The 20689-nt window shown below is 37.7% G+C and overlaps 1 protein-coding gene across 2 annotated transcripts in view; it reads left to right on the top strand.

The window, feature by feature from the left end:
- The window catches only part of NSF (N-ethylmaleimide sensitive factor, vesicle fusing ATPase), a 143692-nt gene that overhangs the window by 16534 nt on the left and 106469 nt on the right, over positions 1–20689 (top strand). For both annotated transcript variants that reach the window (XM_036103124.2, XM_078065856.1), the window contains exons 2-4: positions 7668–7753; positions 10063–10162; positions 13404–13443. In XM_036103124.2, the coding sequence (XP_035959017.1) occupies positions 7668–7753; positions 10063–10162; positions 13404–13443 (226 nt within the window). The remainder of the gene's footprint in view (positions 1–7667; positions 7754–10062; positions 10163–13403; positions 13444–20689) is intronic.

The following is a 20689-nucleotide window of genomic DNA, read 5'->3' as shown; positions in this document are numbered from 1 at the left end:
TGATGAACTTTCCCAGATTAATGCAGCCTTGGAGAGGAAGTTATTCACAGTGCCAAGGACTCAGTTAACTGACGACGATTTAGTGCTCATTTTAATGCTGTCATTGGTTAACCTGCCCAATGTAAATAAATCTGTAACTCTTTGTATAATTATCAAATGGCTCTGTGTTTCAGACCATATTTTATAGCTTCTTACTGAGTTTGCTAGAAGTGTTTTTTCTTTATTTACAAAAATCCTTGTCACACCATTATCAAAATTAGATTTAACCAACATGATTTAATTATGAAGAAAAAAACACAAAGGTTGAGACACAGTGTCTTGTATGTCATGAATAATGACAATGGCCTTTATTAAGCATGTCCTTTGTGTTATTTTCCTAATGTGTATGGTCATAACTATCTATACAGAAGCAGACAGAGGTCTAAAATGAAATGCCATCAATTAACTTAAAGATTTATTTATTTGAGAGAGGGTGGGGGGAAGGGGAGAGGCAGAGAGAATCTCAAGTAGACTCACCACTGAGCATGGAGCCTGATGTGGGGCTTGATCTCATGACCCTGAGACCATGACCTAAGCCGAAATCAAGAGTTGGACGCTTAACTGACTGAGCCACCCAGGCACCCCACCATCAATTAACTTTAAAACAAAAATTTTAATTTGGTAAAATTGGAAAATGCAGAAAAAAAGATGAAAAGAAATGAAATCATCTGTAGTTCCATTATCCAGTTACAATTGTTTTTTACATTTTGGTGTGTTTCCATTTAGTTGATTTGCTGTTCTTTTAAAAAATCAAGCTGTAAAGTAAAACTTAACGTATATTTTTTTATGTTCCTGTGATATAAACCCCTCGGTATATTACGAGGAGTTTGATGGTTATATGATATTTAATTAAGTGGTTATGTTGTAGTTTACATAGCCTTTACTTGGAAATAGTATTTTTAGGTTGCTTCTAATTCATCACTGTTAAAATAATGCTGTAGAGAACAATTTTGTACATAGAAGTTTTCCATATTTAAAATTATTTCCCTGGGTGCCTGGCTGGCTTATTCAGAAGAGGGAGTGACTCAATCTCGGGGTTGTGAGTCTGAGCCCTACGTTGGGTGGAGAGATTACTTAAAATAAACTTGAAAAATTATCTCCATAAGACAAGTGTTATTTATTGTAAAAATAATTTTAGAATTGTGAAAAGTGGGCGCCTGGGTGGCTCAGTTGGTTAAGCGACTGCCTTCGGCTCAGGTCATGATCCTGGAGTCCTGGGATCGAGTCCCACGTCAGGCTCCCTGCTCAGCAGGGAGTCTGCTTCTCTCTCTGACCCTCCCCCCTCTCATGCTCTCTCTATCTCTTTCTCTCTCTCAAATAAATAAATAAAATCTTTAAAAAAAAAAAAGAATTGTGAAAAGTGTGTTTCCCTTATGCCTTCTTGTTTCTCCTCAGTGGTAGCTACTGTTAATTTATCAGTATCAGTAATTTATGCGTATCTTGTTTATTAAAAAAAAGCTTACCCTACACACAGTTTTGTAACTTAAAAAAAAGTGTACCACTATATTGTGGACATTTTCCCTTGTCAATAACACACAGAAGTACCTTGACCTTTGAAACGGCTGCATAGTTGAGATTCTTTTAGCCACACCCCTATTTCTGGCATTTATTTAGGCTTAGGCATCTGTGTTTTTTTGTTTGTTTGTTGTTGTTGTTGTTGTTGCTATTACTGAATATCTTTAGGATAGTTAGAATAATAGCTAAGATTCGTTGAGTATTTACTCTGCATCAGTAAATGAGGATTATCTCATTTAGTTCTATTGTTGTGTATGTATGGGTGGGTGCACATTTCTTCCTGTTTCCTCTCTTTTCCATCCCTGCCTGTAGGGAGGGTAGAACTTTATATCAAACTTGGTTGCCTCTTAAGGGAAGAATTATTACAGGGAAAAAAAATCCTTACTCACTCTTCTCAAGAGGAAGAATCACCAATCTAACAGTCAGTATGGGACATTTGTGCCAGAAGGACTTGCAGGTTTTATCCTTCATCTTTTACTTCCTATGCCCAGGACTGGCAGGCCAGTATGGGCAGCACCCTTGGACTGGCCTTTTAGAGGTAGGTCTGACCATTCTCTTAGTTCTGTATGTCCCTACATCTGGGATGAGGACTGTTTGGGGAGTGAATGGAGTCTAACTATCTCTCTACCAGGTAGGAGTATGGATGTATCAAGGTCTAGGTCTATGTTAATATAGGGATAAGGGCCCCATTTTGAATTGTACCGAAACTCTATTTTCTAGTTTTAGCATTTATCCTATCTTTGCTGTGGAAATTATTAGGTTGTACAGCCATTAAAATCAGAGCATAATCTCTCAACTTTATTGAGGTATAACCTATATACAGTAAAATGCAATCAAGATGTAAAACACTTATGGGGTGCCTGGGTGGCTCAGTTGGTTAAGTGTCTTCCTTCAGCTCGGGTCATGATCCCAGGGTCCTGGGATTGAGCCCGGCATTGGGCACCTCCTCAGTGGGGAGTCTGCTTCTCCCTCTCCCTCTATCCCTCCCCCGTGCTTGCGAGCACTCTCTCTCTCAAATGAATAAATAAAATCAAGATTTTATTTGAGAGAGAGTGAGCGAGAGTGAACACACAAGCAGGGGCAGGGGGAGTGGAAGAGGGAGAAGCAGGCTCCCCACCAAGCAGGGAGCCCGATGTGGGGCTCGATCCCAGAACTCGGATCATGACCTGAGCTGAAAGAACCAGTTTAACCAACTGAGCCACCCAGGCATCCCTGAGTAATTAAAATCTTTTTTTTTTTTGTAAAGATTTTATTTATTTATTTGACAGAGAGCGACACAGTGAGAGAGGGAACACAAGCAGGGGGGAGTGGGAGAGGATCATGACCTGAGCCACCCAGGCGCCCCCTGAGTAATTAAAATCTTTAAAAAAAACATATAAAACACTTCTGTCATCTCAAAAAATTACTTCATACTTCTTTGCTGTCCTTTTCACTCAGGCAAGCACTGACTGATCTTTTGTTGTTGTTGCTCTAGATTACTTTTGCCTCTTCTAGAATTTCATCTGAATATGAGATGAATTTTACATAATATCCGGTGAACTCTTATTTTGCATTTGGCTTCTTTTACTCATTATTATGTTTTTTAAGTTTACTCATGTTGTTGGAGGTATCCGTAGTTTCTTTTTAATTGCTGGGTAGTATTCCATTGTATGGCTGTACCACAATTTGTTTATCCATTCATGTGTTGGTAGGCACTTGTGTGTCTTTCCAATTTTTGTCTATTATGAATAAAGCTTCTGTGAACATCTGTGTACAAGTGTGGCTATGTTTTCATTTCTCTTGAATAAAAAGCTAGGCATAGACATGCTGGGTCACATTTAACTTAATAAGAAACTGTATTATGTCTTTGCCAGTATTTAGTGTTGTTGGCCCTTTGCATTTTTCTTTGGGGTCCCTCCCCCCCAAAAAAGATGAAAATGGGAACTTGCTTTTTTTCTTTTTCAGTATAAATCTGTAAAGGAATTTTAAGGCCCTAAGGGATGTCAGGAGGCTCATTTATGTGGATAGTTATTGGTCTGAAATGGATAATGTGAAAGTATCCCTACAGGCTCTTTGAGAGATAACTTCAGGATGTTTAACTTATTTCTACTCCATCACTTCTAGGCTCACGTAACTTCAAAATTTTAACAGAAATTATTACAGGAGTTTATAGCACAGAGTAAGATTCCATAGGCCTGAAGACAGGTAGCACTGATGGCCTTTCTCACACCATTCTAGACTAGCCCTGTCCAGTGGAACTTTCCACAGTGATAGCTACTAGCCACATGTGGCACTTGAAAGGTGGCTAGTGCAACTGAATGGAATTTTTAATTTTAATTTTAATAGCCATATCTGTCTAGTGGTTACTTTATTGAACAGTGCAGTTCTAAAATGTTATTTTTTTTTAGCAAAGATCGTCTGACAAATAGTTGAGTGAGACTTGTCAGTGGAGCTGGCTCTGGGCAAGTTCATGTTATCCATCCTGCTTCCCTTTCCTGTGGGGGATTTGTGTGTCTCTAGAGAGATGTAACCAAGGCCTCAAGCACCACAGAGGAAGAACCAGTGCATTCATGAGTGTTGCAGTTAGTTAGGGTAGGGGCAGTTATTTGGTAATGAGCTCTTCTAGTTAGGTACTACACTCTGTTTTTTTCTATTTATTTTACCCTACTAAATTCTTTGGTAAATGATAAAGCATATATCTAATTAATCCAGTTCTTAAGGTGGACCTTTCAGTGGAAGTATGCTATTTAAATTTAAGAAAACTGTATAACATTGCCCAGAGGAGACCTGGTTAAATCCTTCCTTTTTTTTTTTTGATGAAGAGAAGCAAATCCTCTTTCTGCGCTTCAGAGCCTTTTAAGTAATGATATAATTACTTATACTGAAGTTTCCATTAAAGATTTGTTGAGATTTTTGTTCTTTTGAGTAGCAGTGAGTTAATAATTTTTTACATTTCAAGTTAAAATATTTTACAGCCTTTAGATGGTTAAATGTTCTAGATCTCAGATAACTGAACTTATATAAAATTGCCTATCAGTGTAGTATTTTCATTTCATAATAGCTGCATGGCTGTAGTGGCTGAGTTTTTATTATTGTTTCCTAGAGGCAAGGTCAATGTTAGAAAAATTGTGGAATTTTCCCTTGGCATTACTGTGGTAAGTAAACAGCTACTATTTATAGGAATTTATATTGAATTTAATTTGATGAGAAAATGAGATACCCTGCTTGGCTTTCATAAAAACACAGATGCTTCTAGATTCCAGTAGGGAGGCCTTTTGCTCATAGCATCTGTTTTCGGTTGGCTAGCCGGATGACTTCTACAGAGTTTTTTACTTTTTTTTGAAGGACACTGCCTCTTTGGCAATTTTTTTTTTGAGGATGTAGAAAAGTATTACAAATAATGTCCTGTATCAGACAGACTGGAAGGTAATACCCTCCCCCCCACCCCCCGCAATCACCACTGCCTCTAGTTATTCGTGCCTCTGTGTAATCACTTCTTCTTGAGTATATGGGACATGCAGCTTGCTTCTAACCAATAGATTATGGGAAAGGCAATGCAGTGTCATTTCCATAATTACATCATGTTACATCACACTCCAGCTTGCTAGTGGAGTCACCCTACTGACTTTCCTTGATGGCTTGATGAACTAAGTGGCTATATTGGGAATGCCATGTAGCCAAGAATTGAGAATATCCTCCAGGAACTGAGGATGTTTTATAGCAAGAAGCCTGGACATTCAGTCTCACAATAGCAATGAAATAAATTCTGCCAACAATCCCAGTGATCATTGAAGCAAGCCTCCAGATGAGAGTGCAATCCAGCTGACTTCTTGATTATGGCCTTGTGAGACTTTAGACAACCCAGATGGGCCATGCCTAGGCTCCTGAGCCACAGAAACTGTAAGAAAATAAATGTGAGGACACTACCTCTTTGACAACTAAACAAGTTAATAAATGAAAAGGTTAACTTAGCATTTTGTAAATTTTTTATTACTTTGACTATATCAGTTCTGTGCAATTTTGAACTATTAGGTAATTTAAATCACTTCATATCACTTCCTAAGTAACCTTGAAACGTCCTTTGTGTACATGTCCTTTGAACTGTTTATTCTGCAGTTAGATTTGTATTGATCCATAAGTTCATTTATTTAGCAGATGTTTGATGAGCACTCACTGTGTACCAAGCTCTGTACTAGTCCTGAGGAACCACACATGTAAGCAAGATACAGTCAGAGTCCTTGAGAAGCTTACTGTCTTTTATGCCATGCATACATGTAAACAGACAATAAAAATACAGTCAGGTGCTTTCTTGCATCAATTTAGTGGGGAGGGAAAGGTCTAGAAAGGTCTTGTAGAAAAAGTAATGTCTGAGCTGAGAATTGTTGAAATGAGTAGGAGTTAGCTAAGCAAGAGGCTTAACATTAGTGGAGAATGAAGTATATACAAGGAAGAAGCTTGTAGATGAGAGAGACCCCAGGATGGGCAGCAAACTAAAAAGTTTGGTACACTTTTGTCAGATGGCTAGACAGACGGACCATGGGCAAAAATACTGTCTTATTCATAAAGCAAACTTATGACCCAGACTTTATTCATCTTATGTTCTAAATAAGTGATTTCTAAACATTTTATGAATCCCATAAGTTAAACATGTTTTGTTCATGTATCTCCAATATGTATACATATTTATTTATAAGTGACATACTAATAATTTATTTACATAATAAATCATTTACAAAAGTGTTAAAAAGGATGAACTGAAGATGTAAAACATACTCTCATTTTTATTTTATTAAAAAATACAAAGAGCAAAGTGCTACTTCATTATTCTTTAAAAATTTTGGCTTAATATTTTATGATATTACCTATTTAGAGGTCTGTTTTCTAAATGCAGTTAATTTTGATACTTGGATTATCTGCAAATCCTTCTGGTGCACATAGCCTACTTTAGGGACCACTGCTCTAAACAACTGGGGTAACTGTATTGAAACTAGACTTTTAGTTAAAAGCAAAGCAAAAAATTTATTTTGCTTTATACATTTGTATTTGGAAGGCAAATTTAAGAAGAATCAGCTTTGGCTTGAGATTTAAAGAATGAGCACTTTAGTCATAAACTACATGTCATGACTACAAGGGTCATATTTCACTAACTAGGAAACCCTAGAGAATGGTGGAATGGTTATTGGTTAAGTACATTATATGAAGGAATGTTTTGCTAGTAGCTGTTGATCAAAAAGATTAATCGCTGCTTTGAAAAAAGTGTATCCTCTAATTATCTTTGTTTGGAGATATTTGGAAGATGGTCTTTCTTAATCCTTAGGAAATGTGGCTCAGACCACTTGGGATCTCTTATAAAAATAATTTTTTCATGATACACTTTATTAAACTTACTGAATTTACTTCATTGCATTTGAATGAGTCAAAAGTCTTTTCTTCAGAAAAGATGGAAAACCAAATCAAATAAGCTTGAGTGAAAAAAAGAATTTATTGGTTCATAACCAATGTTCAGTACTCGTCTCAAGGGCTTTAACTTGGTTGTCAGATCTGTATTTGAAGGTGTCTGTTTGTCTGTGTCTCTGTTACCTTTGCTTTCTCTGTGATAGTTTCACTCTCTTTTAGAGCAGAAAGTCGTCCTCCATGCAGTGGTGAGGCAAGGAAGAGTGTCCTTCTGGTACATGTCTGTATAAAATCCCACAGATGAAATAGAATCTGTGGTTGCCCGTGTGCTGTGATTCGCAGGCCCATGAAAGCATATGGAATGGGGAAGGAACAGTTTCCCAAAGGAAGGGTTTGCTGTTACCACAGAGGAAGGAATGCAGGGAGTCAAAAACAATAGGTATTTACTACAGGTGATGAGGAATAGAGGACAGGAGGCATAAACTATTCTTTAAGGTTATAAAAGATGACTTAGGGGTGTCTGGGTGCTCAGTTGGTTGGATGTCTGCTTTCAGCTCAGGTCATGATCCCAGGTCCTGGGATCGAGCCCCACGTCGGGCTCCCTGCTCAGCGGGGAGCCTACTTCTCCCTCTCCCTCTGCCTGCTGCTCCCCCTGCTTGTGCTCTCTCTTGAATAAATAAATTTAAAAAAATCTTTGAAAGATGACTTAATTTTATTTTCTTAATCATTGATTTTTATAGAGTATGCAAGCTGCAAGATGTCCTACAGATGAATTATCTTTAACCAACTGTGCAGTTGTGAATGAAAAGGATTTCCAGCCTGGCCAGTGAGTATCTAACTTTGTTTTCTCCTAACCTGCCAAGTGGTATTTTAGAAACTTCTAGAGAGCTCTTATATTTTAGGAAATTTGAGAATAATTTTTTAATTCCTCTTGCTGAGTTGGAAAATGGAAGAGATGAGAGTTACGTATTTTAGTCTTTACTATGTTAAACTTTGATTAATAGGTTTTAAAAATCATACATAGCTTTTTATGTATAACTTTTATTTTCATCAACTTTCTTAGCAGAACTAAACATACTGGTTTTATAAATCATATAGCATAGTCATTAGGATTTTGGCTCTGTAGTGAGATTGTCTGAGTTTGGATTCTGGCTCTGCCAGTTACAGACTGGGTGACCATGGATAAGTTTTATCTATTCACCATGTCTGTGCCTCTGTGTCCTAATCTGTGAAATGGGGATGATGATAATATCTTCCTCAGGGTAGTTGGGCAGATTGACTTATATAAATAAAGCATTTAGAACAGTGCCTTGCACATTAATAAGTCCTCAATAAATATTAGCTATTTCTTTAAAGATTTTATTTATTTATATGAGAGAGCACAAGTGAGGGGTGGGTAGAGGGAGAGGGACAAGCAGACCCCCCCTGAGCAGGGAGCCCGACTCGGGGCTCGATCCCAGAACCCTGAGATCATGACCTGAGCTGAAGGCAGCTGCTTAACTGACTGAGCCACCCAGGTGCCCCAATAAATATTAGCTATTTTGATGACTATTACTATGATAATCTAAGGGACATGAAAATTAGAAGATGCACAACAAAGTTTTTATAAGTATTTACTTATAAGTATTGTTTTGTTGTCATTTATTTTAACCGATTCACATCACCCACTGCCAGAATTTCTAAAAACCCTACTACCAAGCTCAGTGCCACCCATATGCTTCTGAGGCTGGTAGAGGTAAGGAGATAAAGTCGTCCCACCAGAAGGCAGAGTAGGGAAATAAGGAACAATAAGGTAGAATTTTAACTGAGCCTTAAAAAAAAAAATCAAAACTCTGTAAAATCCAGGAGTTTTACAAAGTTAGAATTGCTAATTATCTGTAGTTTTCAGCTTTAGAATAAGGGGCTGCATTACATTATTGCAGTAATATTGTTTCTTGTCCTAAAAATTCTTTGATACTAAGTTGAACACAGAACTTTCTATGTATAAACTGGGGTATAGATAATCAGTGTAAGAATTTGTTTATGGAAATCTCTTATATTTGTCAAATGTTCACCATACTCATGATAGAGTTATTTGAAATATAGCAGATATAAGGAACTTGTGTTGTGACAAAATGATGTATATAGAAACATTAACCATTAATATTTAAAAAGTCATAGCATTTTAAAAGATAATTTTTTAAAAAGATTTTATTTATTTATTTGAGAGAAAGAACGAGCTAGTGAGAGAGAGCATGAGTAGGGGGAGGAGCAGAGGGAGAGGGAGAAGCAGACTCCCACTGAGCAGGGAGCCCAACTCGGGGCTTGCTCCCAGGATCCCAGGATCATGACCTGAGCCGAAGGCAGATGCTTAACTGACTCAGCCACCCAGGCGCCCCTCTAAAAGACGATTTTAAAACAGATAGTGCTGTTGCAAAATAGAGTTTGAAGCTTTTATCATACACACAGTCCATGGCAATTTCTCGTTGTAGGAGGTTATCATGAGATGACTATATTTTATCTATTATGGGTAACTTCTGAGCAGAATGAATTAGCACAAAATGCTTTGAAATAATAAATATTGATATCTATATGAAAGCTGATGTGTTTTGTGACAATTTTTTATTTTTACCATCTTTTTAATTTTATAGATTGTTACTGTTTCAACTATTGTGAGAGCCTACAGAGATTTAATGAATAGTCCTAAAACTAACTTTTTTTGGACTGTTATATCCTGGTTCTTCTATCTTTGGTTCTCCTCCCTTTATTCTATTTAAGGTGTGAAATAATTCCCAGGAGAGGAAATTCATCTAATTTTTACTTAATATCTAGGACTCTAAATCATTGTCTTCAATTTTATGTAAACTGGAAATATAATGGTGTTGCTATTTTGACTGGTATGTACTCTCTTGAACTTGATCCTGATTTTCCTTGATGTGTGCTTGGCCCAAGGTTATGCCTGGAAAACATTTTGAATTGCTGACAGTTTTGAGAAATGAAATTTGTGGTTCTGTTCCTTCAGGACTCTCAAATACTCTGCCATGTTTCCACCTGGTACCCATCAAGCATCAGTTGTTGGAAATGAACACATGCAGTGGAATTGATGCTTTTTATTTCCTTTGACATGGGGCCCTAACTATGTTTCTTGTCTTTCAGGCATGTGATTGTGAGAACCTCTCCCAACCACAGGTACACATTTACATTGAGGACCCATCCGTCAGTGGTTCCAGGGAGCATTGCATTCAGTTTACCTCAGGTAACTTAGATGCTAATTTATTCTCTTCCATTCTATTTTTTTTTTTTTTAAGATTTTATTTATTTATTTGACAGAGAGAGATAGCGAGAGAAGGAACACAAGCAGGGGGAGTGGGAGAGGGAGAAGTAGGCTTCCCGCGGAGCAGGGAGCCCAATGCGGGGCTCGATCCCAGGACCCCGGGATCACGACCTGAGCCAAAGGCAGATGCTTAATGACTGAGCCACCCAGCCGCCCCTATTCTCTTCCATTCTTGAAAGTCCTAGAAAAATCAATTCATATAAAGCAAACCTCATCCTGGAACTGAATTGATTCATGTGGAAGAAAAACATCTAGGTATTTATATAAGGAATTTAAAGATACATTCTTTTTTTTCTTAAAGGGAGGTGGGGCAGAGGGAAAGGGAGAGAGAGACTCTTAAGTAGGCTCCACACCCAGTGCGGAGCCTGACACCGGGGCTTAATCTCACAACCCTGAGATCCTGACCTGAGCCGAGATCAAGAGTTTGATGCTTAACCGACTGAGCCACCCAGTTTCCCCTAAAGATACATTCTTTTATTTTTTTTTAAAGATTTTATTCATTTTTTTGAGAGAGAGACACAGAGAGCACATGCATGCACTAGCAAGGGGAAGGGGCAGAGGGAGAGGGAGAAGCAGGCTCCCCACTGAGCAGGGAGCCCAATGCAGGGCTTGATCCCAGGACCGGGGGATCATGACCTGAGCTGAAAGCAGATGCTTAACCGACTGAGCCACCCAAGCACCCCTAAAGATACATTCTTAATTATGAGTTTTACTATGTTTGCCTTTTATTGCCTTGATTTTTTTCCTAATTTTTAAAAAAATTCTGCGGTAATATCAGTTAGCTATCAGATAAAGTCTCAAGTTATTTTAATGTTAACTCATAGGGTAACAGAAAATATATAAAAATAACATTTATAGGGGCTCCTCGGTGGCTCAGTCAGTTGAGCATCTGCCTTCAGCTCAGCTCCTGGGATCAAGTCCCGCATCGAGCTCCCTGCTCAGCGGGGAGCCTGCTTCTCCCTCTCCCTCTGCCTGCTGCTTTCCCTGCCTGCGCTCGCTCTCTCTGTCAAATAAAAAAATAAAATCTTAAAAAATAAATTTATAAAATTGACATCTAATAATAGTGATTTTTTTAAAGTGCAATGATGTCACGCTAATGAATATGATATGAATAGTTGCTGTCTCAAATTACAATGTAACTTGCTGGGCTTCTTAAGGAATGGAAGGGTTATGATTACATGTATGACTGTTGATGGATTCTGTGGCGGGAAAACTGTCTTGCACTGTTGCAGGAAAACTGTCTTGCACTGTTGCAGGCACCTAATACATACTTGAGGAGCATTACAAGTACTAGTCTGTATCCTTTACTCCCTTATCATCTTACTTGTGCTACTTACCCCACAGTCCTCAGCAATGTGATGCAACCCCTACCTTCTAGTATGCTAATGAGCATTGATTTACTCCCCTGGAGGCTGAAGGAAAGAGATCAAACACTCTTTAGGGATCTATTGAAGGTCTCTTGAAGCCCTCAAAAATTATGGGAGATCTTTACTCACAATTCCCCTTTTCTCTATTTGTATGCCTCTTGATTATCAGGACTACTATTCTAGGTACTCTTGCATGTATTAGCTCATTTAATTCTCAAAACAACCCCATATGATAGATACTATTACTGTCATCGTTTGAGTCTGTCTTTGGGATTAAAATACAGAACCTAATTGTGGCTGCTTTGTGACCCAAAGTCTGGACTTACCCAGCATGCTGCTAAATTTCTCATTGGCCAGAAGTGAGGTGGGATATTACAGAAGAGGGCATGAAGGGCAGAGAGGAGGGAGAAGCATCCTGTGCTGAGAGAGCTAGAGGGGAAAGCAGGTGTTGCACATATTCACAGTGCAGCCTCTTCACCATCCACCCGCAAATCTGCACTGCTTGATGAGTAGATAAAATGTGGATTTTCAGCCAAAAATTATTTTTCCCACTGTTCTTTGAAGTGTTATCTGTAGTGACTAATTTTGAATCCATACCAAGCCAGTCCTAAATTCCTGCCTAAACACAGTCTGGCCTGCCTCCATATATTCTTGCCGTTATAACCAGTCTGGATCTGGGAGAAGCCAAAGTCTAGTTGCAAATGCCTGAAAATCCTTTGGCTAGTACGAAGAGTAATCAGGACCATCTAATGATTGGAATTGCTGCTTAGGTTTCAAGCTAGTTTAGCTGACCAGCTTTAATTTAGTTTTCATGAATTGAGTGTCTTTCTTTTTGAGATATTATAGCAAACAATATAAGTAACCATAGTACATTTAGAACACCGAAATATTATCTGATACTATGAAGGCCTTCAGGAGCAATATAGTGTGCAAAGAAGCATCCTACTCAGTGATACCAGTTTTATTGTACAAAGGCAAGCTTTGTATGTTTTCAGATAGATGTTCAGATATAAACTATAGTATATAAGTATGTTTCCTAGGGATGCCTGGGTGGCTCAGTCAGTTAAGCAGCTGCCTTTGGCTCAGAACATGATCCCAGGTTCCTGGGATCAAGCCCCACATCAGGCTCTCTACTCAGCGGGAGCCTGCTTCTCCCTCTCCCTGCTCCTCCCCCTGCTTGTGCTCTCTCTCTCTCTGTCAAATAAATAAAATCTCTAAATAAATAAATAAATAAATATGTTTCCTTGGGCCACTGTACAAAGTACCAGAGTGGGTGGCTTAAATTTATTCTCTTGCAGTTTGGGAGTCTAGAAGTCTGAAATCAAGGTGTAAACAGGGCCATGCTCTGTCCGAAGGCCTTAGAGAAAAATCTGCTCATGCTTAGCTTCTGGTGTTGCCAACAACCCTTGATGTTCCTTGATTGGTAGATGTGTCACTTCAGTCTCTGCCGACATCATCACATGACTTTCTCCCCGTGTCTGTCTGTCTTTTTTCTTGTAAGCACACTGGGGTCATATTGGCTTATGCCTACCCTAATTTGATAATGACCTCATCTTACCTTGATTGCATCTGCAAAGACCCTATTTCCAGATATGGTTGTATTCCCATGTGCCAGGGGCTAAGACTTCAACATATCTTTTTGTGGAACACAGTTCAACACACAACACTAAACCACATTTTGATCTTTGAATGTGTTCCTGTTACTGAAATTCATAGAAATCCCTCTTTTCCTCATTTCTCTAATTTTGATTGATTTGATTTTAAGTTTCTTTTTTTTTTTTTCTTTTATTTTACAGCGAAAATGGGCTGGACTTTCTATTGGGCAAGAAATAGAAGGTAGGTATGTTTTTTAGCTACCTTATGTAGATTTTCTTTATGAGTTTCTTATGGTTGTGGATATCTGTAAAATTTTCTATTACTGATTGTCAGGCCATTAAACATTGATCCTATTTAAGTTACTGGTTAGATATATGAGAATGGAAAAGTAAATAGTTATGGTACTTACCTCTTGACTTGCTATTCTGCCTGAAAATTGCAACCTAATGGGGGAAAGAATATCCACTTATTCATAGCTCACAGAAAGTGTACAGGGTAAATAAGTGCACAGATATTACCACTGGGAGCTCTGTGTGAAAGTGCTAAGATAGAACAGGAGTGAATGAATTGACTGGAGACTGGAAAGTCAGCCAGAGAAATCTTCTTAGGCACTGGAGTTCTGAGCATGATTATGAAGTAGGGGGAAAGCATTACATAGTGGAGATAAGGAAGAAAGACTCTTAAGATGAGAAATAATATCAATAAAAGGCATTCATATGGGAGCAAGCAAATCATAGCCAGTGCTCAGGAAGTATGTTTGCGTGATTGAAAGGATTTACCTGAATGAGTCTATTAAACGATGAGAGTATGCAGTTCGTGGAGGGCCTAAAAGTATATACTGGAAATTTTGGATTTTATTCAAAGACAGTTGAAAGCTCCTGAGAATTTCTGAATGAGCCCATCAAAATCCTAACTTTAAAAAAGATTCTGGGCGCCTGGGTGGCTCAGTCGTTAAGCATCTGCCTTCATCTCAGGTCATGATCCCGGGGTCCTAGGATCGAGCCCCACATCGGGCTCCCTGCTTGGCAGGAAGCCTGCTTCTCCCTCTCCCACTCCCCTGCTTGTGTTCCTGCTCTTGCTATCTCTCTCTCTGTCAAATAAATAAATAAAATCTTAAAAAAAAAAAAAAAGATTCTGATGTCAGTGTGGAGGATAGTGAGGAAAGGGGAGGATTCAGGAGTTAAGGAAAATAGCTTGGAGATCATTTGACTTGCCTAGACTTAAGTTGAATAGGACTTTGTGAAATTATGGCTATGCAAAAATTTTTCTAAAAGTCTAAGGTATATTGGGGGCACCTTGGTGGCACAGTTGGTTAAGTGTCTGACTCTTGGTTTCGGCTCAGGTCGTGATCTCTGGGTCATGAGATCGAGCCCCGCCTTGGGCTCTGCTCTCAGTGTGGAGTTTGCTTGAGATTCTCTTTCTTCCTCTGCCCCTCCCACTTGTGCTCTCTCTCTCTCAAATAAATAAATCTTAAAAAAAAAGTCTAAGTCATGTTGAAGAGAAATAATTGGTATTACTTGGTGATTCCATTTTACTGTATACTGAGATATGTTTTCTTCTGTGTTTGGAAAGATAAATCAGATTTAAGTTAAGGAAAGGGTAGCAGTATTTAAGCAAATGGTATACTTTTTTTAAAATTTTTATTTTGAAGATTTATTTATTTATTTTAGAAAAAGCACATGCGTGCATGCAAGCAGGGGAGGGGCAGAGGGAGAGGGAGAGAGAAAAGCCTCAAGCAGACTCCCCACTGAGTGGGAGCCTGATGTGGGGCTCAATCTCATGACCCTGAGATCATGACCTGAGCCAAAACCAAATGTCCAGTGCTTAACCAACTGAGCCACCAGGCACTCCAAATGTGCTTTTTTAAATGAAGTGTGTATCAAGTCACCGTAGTTGGGAAGGGCATGGAAAGCAGCTTCTGACTTCAGGAGGAAAAAAAGACTAAGCTACTTGTGGATAATAAGCCAAGAAGCTAATAAGCAAAAACTGGCATTGTCTCTTAGGCACTGTGACAAATTGAGAAAATGGGGTATGAATCTTCTTGTCAGATAGTTTCCTGTCAACTTCATGGGTACAGCAGGAGAAGGAAAGAAGAAGCAAGTATAATTAAGTCAGGGTTTTTTCTGCTTGCTTTTCTTTTTTAAAAGTATTTTAAAGATTTATTTGAGAGAGTGTGCATGAGTGGGGGGAGGGACAAAGGGAGAGAATCTTCAAGCGGACTCCCCTATGAGCTCAGAGCCCGACCCGGGGCTCAATGCCATGACCCTGAGGTCATGACCTAAGCTGAAATCAAGAGTTGGACGCTCAATCGACTGAGCCACCCAGGCGCCTCTTTCTGCTTGCTTTTAAAACCTAAAAAATTTCATATTTATGAAAAGTTTGCAAAAATAAGAGAATCCCTATATTACTACTTTTACCCAGATTCACCAATTATATATTTAAAATTCATTCTCTCTCTACACACATGCCTGCATACACACATTTTTTTTCTGAACCACTTGAGATTAAGTTGCAGAAATCATTCCTCTTTACATCTAATACTTCATTATGTATTTCCTGAGAACAAAGATGCGCTCTTACAGTAATTGAATTCAGGAAATGAAACATTAATATAATTAAGCACTGAAACTTTAATCTGTAGTCCATAATTCAGTTTTGATAATTGTCCCAGTTATTTCCTTTACAGCCTTTTCCCCCTTCAGTATAGGATCCAGTTCAGGACCGTGTATTGTACTTAGCTGTCATTTCTCTAATCTTCAGCTTTTTTGTTTTCCTTTCATGACGGTGATCTTTTTGAAGAAAACATTTATAAGATGGGGAGTTGTTTGGTCAAGGTGTCAGTTATAAGTTCTGGAGGTCGAATGTACAGCATGGTGACTATTGTTAACAATACTGTATTGTATACCTAAACTTTGAGAAGAGGGTAGATGTCAAGCATTTTCATCTCACATGTGCACACATGCACACACACACACACACACAGAAAGAATGTGCACTGAGAAGGAGGTATATTCTCTGTTATCAGGGTGTAGTGTTTGCTGTATATCCAGAAGCTCTGCTTTACTGATTACGCCACTTAGAACTTCTATATTCTTACTTATTGTTGGCCACTTGCCCTGTTTTGTACTGAGTGGTGTGTTAAAATCTTAGTGTTTTTCTGTCTATTTTTCCTTGCATTTCCTGTAGTTTCTATTTTACATAGTAGTTTCTGTGTTATCTGGTATGTAGATATTCATAATTGTTATATTTTTAATGTGAATTGTGGCTACTAGCATCATAAAGTGTCCTCCTTTATCTTGTTTAATGTGTTGTAAATTATACTTTGATGTCAGGATCACAAACCTTGTTTTCTTACTGTTTTTAATTTGCTCAGTATTTCTTTGCCCATCTCTTTACTTTTAGCCTTTCTTAATCTCTGTGTTTTAGATGTGTCTGTGGCATACAATATAGAGTTGGGGTTTGCTTTATGAGCCAATTTGAAATCTTCTAATAGGTTTATTAGGCCCATTCACGTTATTGATATGACTGATATATTTGATCTCAGTTCTGTTATTTTACATTTTAGTTGTGTTTCCCTTTTTGGCATGTTGTCTTCGCTATTTTTGAATTTTTACTTTGGTATTTGGAGTGTTTATATTTTTGTTTTAATGATAACTTTTGCATTTATATGTCTCATAGTCCCTTTAGCCCCCTCCTTTTTTTTTTCTTACTTGACCTTTTCAGAAACTGTTCTGTCAGTTATTTTTTTTTTTTTTTTAAGATTTTATTTATTTATTTGACAGAGAGAGAGCGAGAGCAGGAACACAAGCAGGGGGAGGGGAAGAGGGAGAAGCAGGCTTCCTGCTGAGCAGGGAGCCCAATGTGGGGCTTGATCCCAGGACCCTGGGATCATGACCTGAGCCGAAGGCAGATGCTTAACGACTGAGCCACCCAGGTGCCCCTGTTCTGTCAGTTCTAAGTGATATCCTTTGACTTTCATCTGTTGCCTATATGACATTTCATGATCATTTTCTATTTCCCCCTTTCTCCTTCTACTTTTTTCTTTGTTCTTTTTTTTAAAGATTTTTTTAAAAAAGATTTTATTTGTTTATTATAGAGAGATAGAGAGCATGAGCCAGGGGGAGGGGCAGAGGGAGAGAGAGAATTTCAAGCAGACTCTGCACTGAGCGTGGAGCCCGACCCAGGTTCGATCTCACAACCCTGAGATCATGACCTGAGCCAAAATCAAGAGTCAGATGCTTAACCAACTGAGCCACCCAGGTGCTCCCTCTTTGTTCTTTAAAAAAATTTTTTTATCTTATTTTTGTTATCTGGTTGTTTTCCTCTTCTTTCACTGCCTCTTACTAAATATTAATTTGAATCTACTCTCCTATGGGCACTTTGTAATTTATTATTCACTCTGAAATAGTTTTATCTTTTTCTTCAGTTTCCTTCCTGAGTTTCATAAACTCTAATTGCATTCTTTTGTCTATTTGTGTTCTTACATTTTAATCTTCTGACTATAGATGTTTTGTTATATCTCTACATACTTGTTTGAGGATATTTAATTCAGTTTAAAGTGTTATATATATATTTTTCTAGTTCATGGTTGATTTTTTGGGGGGAAGACACTTTATCAGCTGAAATGCTGTGGTATTTTGATATACGTTGTGTTTTCTTTTTATAGGACATTTGTTGAGTTATTTTTTTCAATTTTTGTGGGGTTTTTTTTTTTTTAGAAGGAACTTAAATATTGGGGTTATCTTTAGGTGGCTTTTTTTTTTTCCTTTGTGGAAATAGGATGAGGGCTAAAATTTTCTGATTGGGGGTGAAAATAAAGGAAATTACTTTAGATATGGGTAGTTGGTGGAGAGAGTTGCACAATTAGTGCTTTCCACACTTGCCTGGGAGAAACACCTGGAGAGTTTGTTTAAAAAATAAAAAAAAAAAAGATTCCCAGGCCCTTTCCTTGAGAAGTCTGATTCATGAATCTGTGTTTTTAACACTCACTATTAAGTGATTCCTCAGCCACATTTTGGGAAACACTGACATAAGTGATTCCCTTAACTCTAACCCCCTCACCTGAAGCCTGGTGAGAAGCTGAGACAAGGAAGGAGTTCAGCACCAGAGTGAAGTAGGTCAGTGCATGAAATCAGGGTTCCTTATTTACAGACATTGGCAGAAATAAAAATGTATGCTTATTAAATCTAGTGAGAAAATAGGTGTGTTTGTAGTGTAGGTTTCTTCTTCAAACTTATTCTTCTAAATATAGTTAAGAGTGCCTAAATTTAACCTTTAATGTAGGTAAATTCTATTGTGAAAAGGTATGAAAATTCAAGATTATAAATCTTGATGAGTTGAGAAATGTGTTTTGTGACTTAAATTATGTTTAAAGCATTCTTCTGCTACCAGAAATGGTTGTCTTGATTGTAAAGTCAGTTCTTTAAAAGGTAAATCAAACAGGGGCACCTGCTGGCTCAGTTAGTAGAGCATGTGACTCTTGATCTTGGGCTTGTGGATTTGAGCCCCATGTTGGGTGTAGAGATTACTTTAAAAAAATAAAATGTTTTTTTTTTTTTAAGTGAATCAAACAGACTTAATGAGCAAAATTATAAAACTAAGTGATTAGGTGGGACTAAGGTAGATTTAGCTTGTGGCAAGGAAGAGTTTGGGGGCCTGAGTGATGTGGATGATGTGGCCATAAAGGAAGAAAGCTGATTCAGTGTAAGTAGCAATGTGGGCACAGATAGGATAGGATGTGTGGTATGAAGGGGAGTGCTAATTCAAAGATTCTGAAACAGGAGTTCTGTCTGTAAGGTGAGAATTTTTTTAGTCAAGTCAGTGAGTGTGAAGGAATCTTCTAGAAGAATCATTTACATATTTAAGTGTTACGGACTGATGTCCAATTAACACCTTTTGACCATTATAGTGTATGCCTTTCATTGTAATGTCTTTTTATTCAAAGCACTGCCTATACCATTCTTTGCTTATAAAAATAATTTTTATTAGTCTTTGGCATTAAATTTCTATTAATCATAAAATAAGAAAACATTCTCAACCTTATAGCCCTTCTTTGCTCCTGTATGAAACCTTCAGGGCCTCTGTCCCTTTGGGACTGACAGTGGTGCTGACCACGGTCCTGCCTGTGGTACTGTCCATGGTACTGACGGCAGGATTTGTAATCGTAACAGCTTGGTCTTTTCTGTTAGGAAAACTGACCTTAAATTAAAGCACATTTGAAAGCTATAGTCAGTAATAATGACACTTTAATACATGTATTCAAGTTTCTTAATATATAGATGACACACACATGTATATACACACATAGGTGTATGTGTATATGTGAATACACACATGCATAAATACACATGACATTATAGAATTGGTTTTGAGTCTTTAATGCACAGAATGGTATCATACTATAAATCTTCCTGCCGCACAGTTTTTTACTCAATGTTATATTTTAATAGCCCATCCATCTTTTATACATTTAAATTATACACATTTTATACATCTAAATTATACATATACATACAATATAATTTATAATTACACAATTAAATATACATCAAGTTTTTTTTTTTTTTAAAGATTTTTTATTTATTTATTTGACAGAGAGAGGCACAGCGAGAGAGGGAACACAAGCAGGGGGAGTGGGAGAGGGAGAAGCAGGCTTCCAGCCGAGAAGGGAGCCCGATGTGGGGCTCGATCCCAGGACCCTGAGATCATTTCCTGAGCCGAAGGCAGACGCTTAACGACTGAGCCACCCAGGCGCCCCAATATACATCAAGTTTTAATTTTAATTGCTGTACAGTATTCCACATTCTGAATATGCCACATTTTACTCATCATTCCCCTACTGATCAGTGTTTTTTCAATGTTCGACTGTTACAAATAATGCTGCAAGGAACCTCTCTATAGATCTCTTGTTAGATAAATGTTTAGGAGTCTTTTTGGTACAAACACCTGGAAATGAAGTTGCTGAACCAACTTACTCATTTTTATATTGATACTTCATTCTGTACTTATCTTCACTATATGAGGAAACAATTAGGCTCTCTTGCTTATGAAAATTACTTAATGTGTAACCTGTACTTTCTGGAAAATGTTAAGAAAGAACAAAACACCCAGAAGTGGAGGCAGGAAAGTCTTTTGAAACTTTCAGCTGAGATTTGAAGTTATTCTTTGATCTTCAGTGAATTTTCTATTGAAAATGTTTATCTTTATGTGTGTCCCCCTTTACAATGGCAAACCAAAATATTAAAATATGATTATACAAGCAATTTCATTCAGAGAATTTATAGAAAATCTTCATACATAACTCAACTGGCTAGACTATAAGAAATAAGTTTAGAACAGAATTTAGGGTATGGAAGAAATGTAAAGGTTTATGTAGTTCCATCTTGTTTTGCAGATGTGACAAAGGCACAGAGAGCTAGATGAATTACTTAGATTCTTATACTTAACTAACAATTTTTTTTTAAAGATTTTATTTATTTATTTGAGA

This window comes from Halichoerus grypus, chromosome 2, assembly GCF_964656455.1.
Source record: "Halichoerus grypus chromosome 2, mHalGry1.hap1.1, whole genome shotgun sequence".
Taxonomy (NCBI): domain Eukaryota; kingdom Metazoa; phylum Chordata; class Mammalia; order Carnivora; family Phocidae; genus Halichoerus; species Halichoerus grypus.
This window is presented reverse-complemented; position numbering and strand designations above follow the sequence as displayed.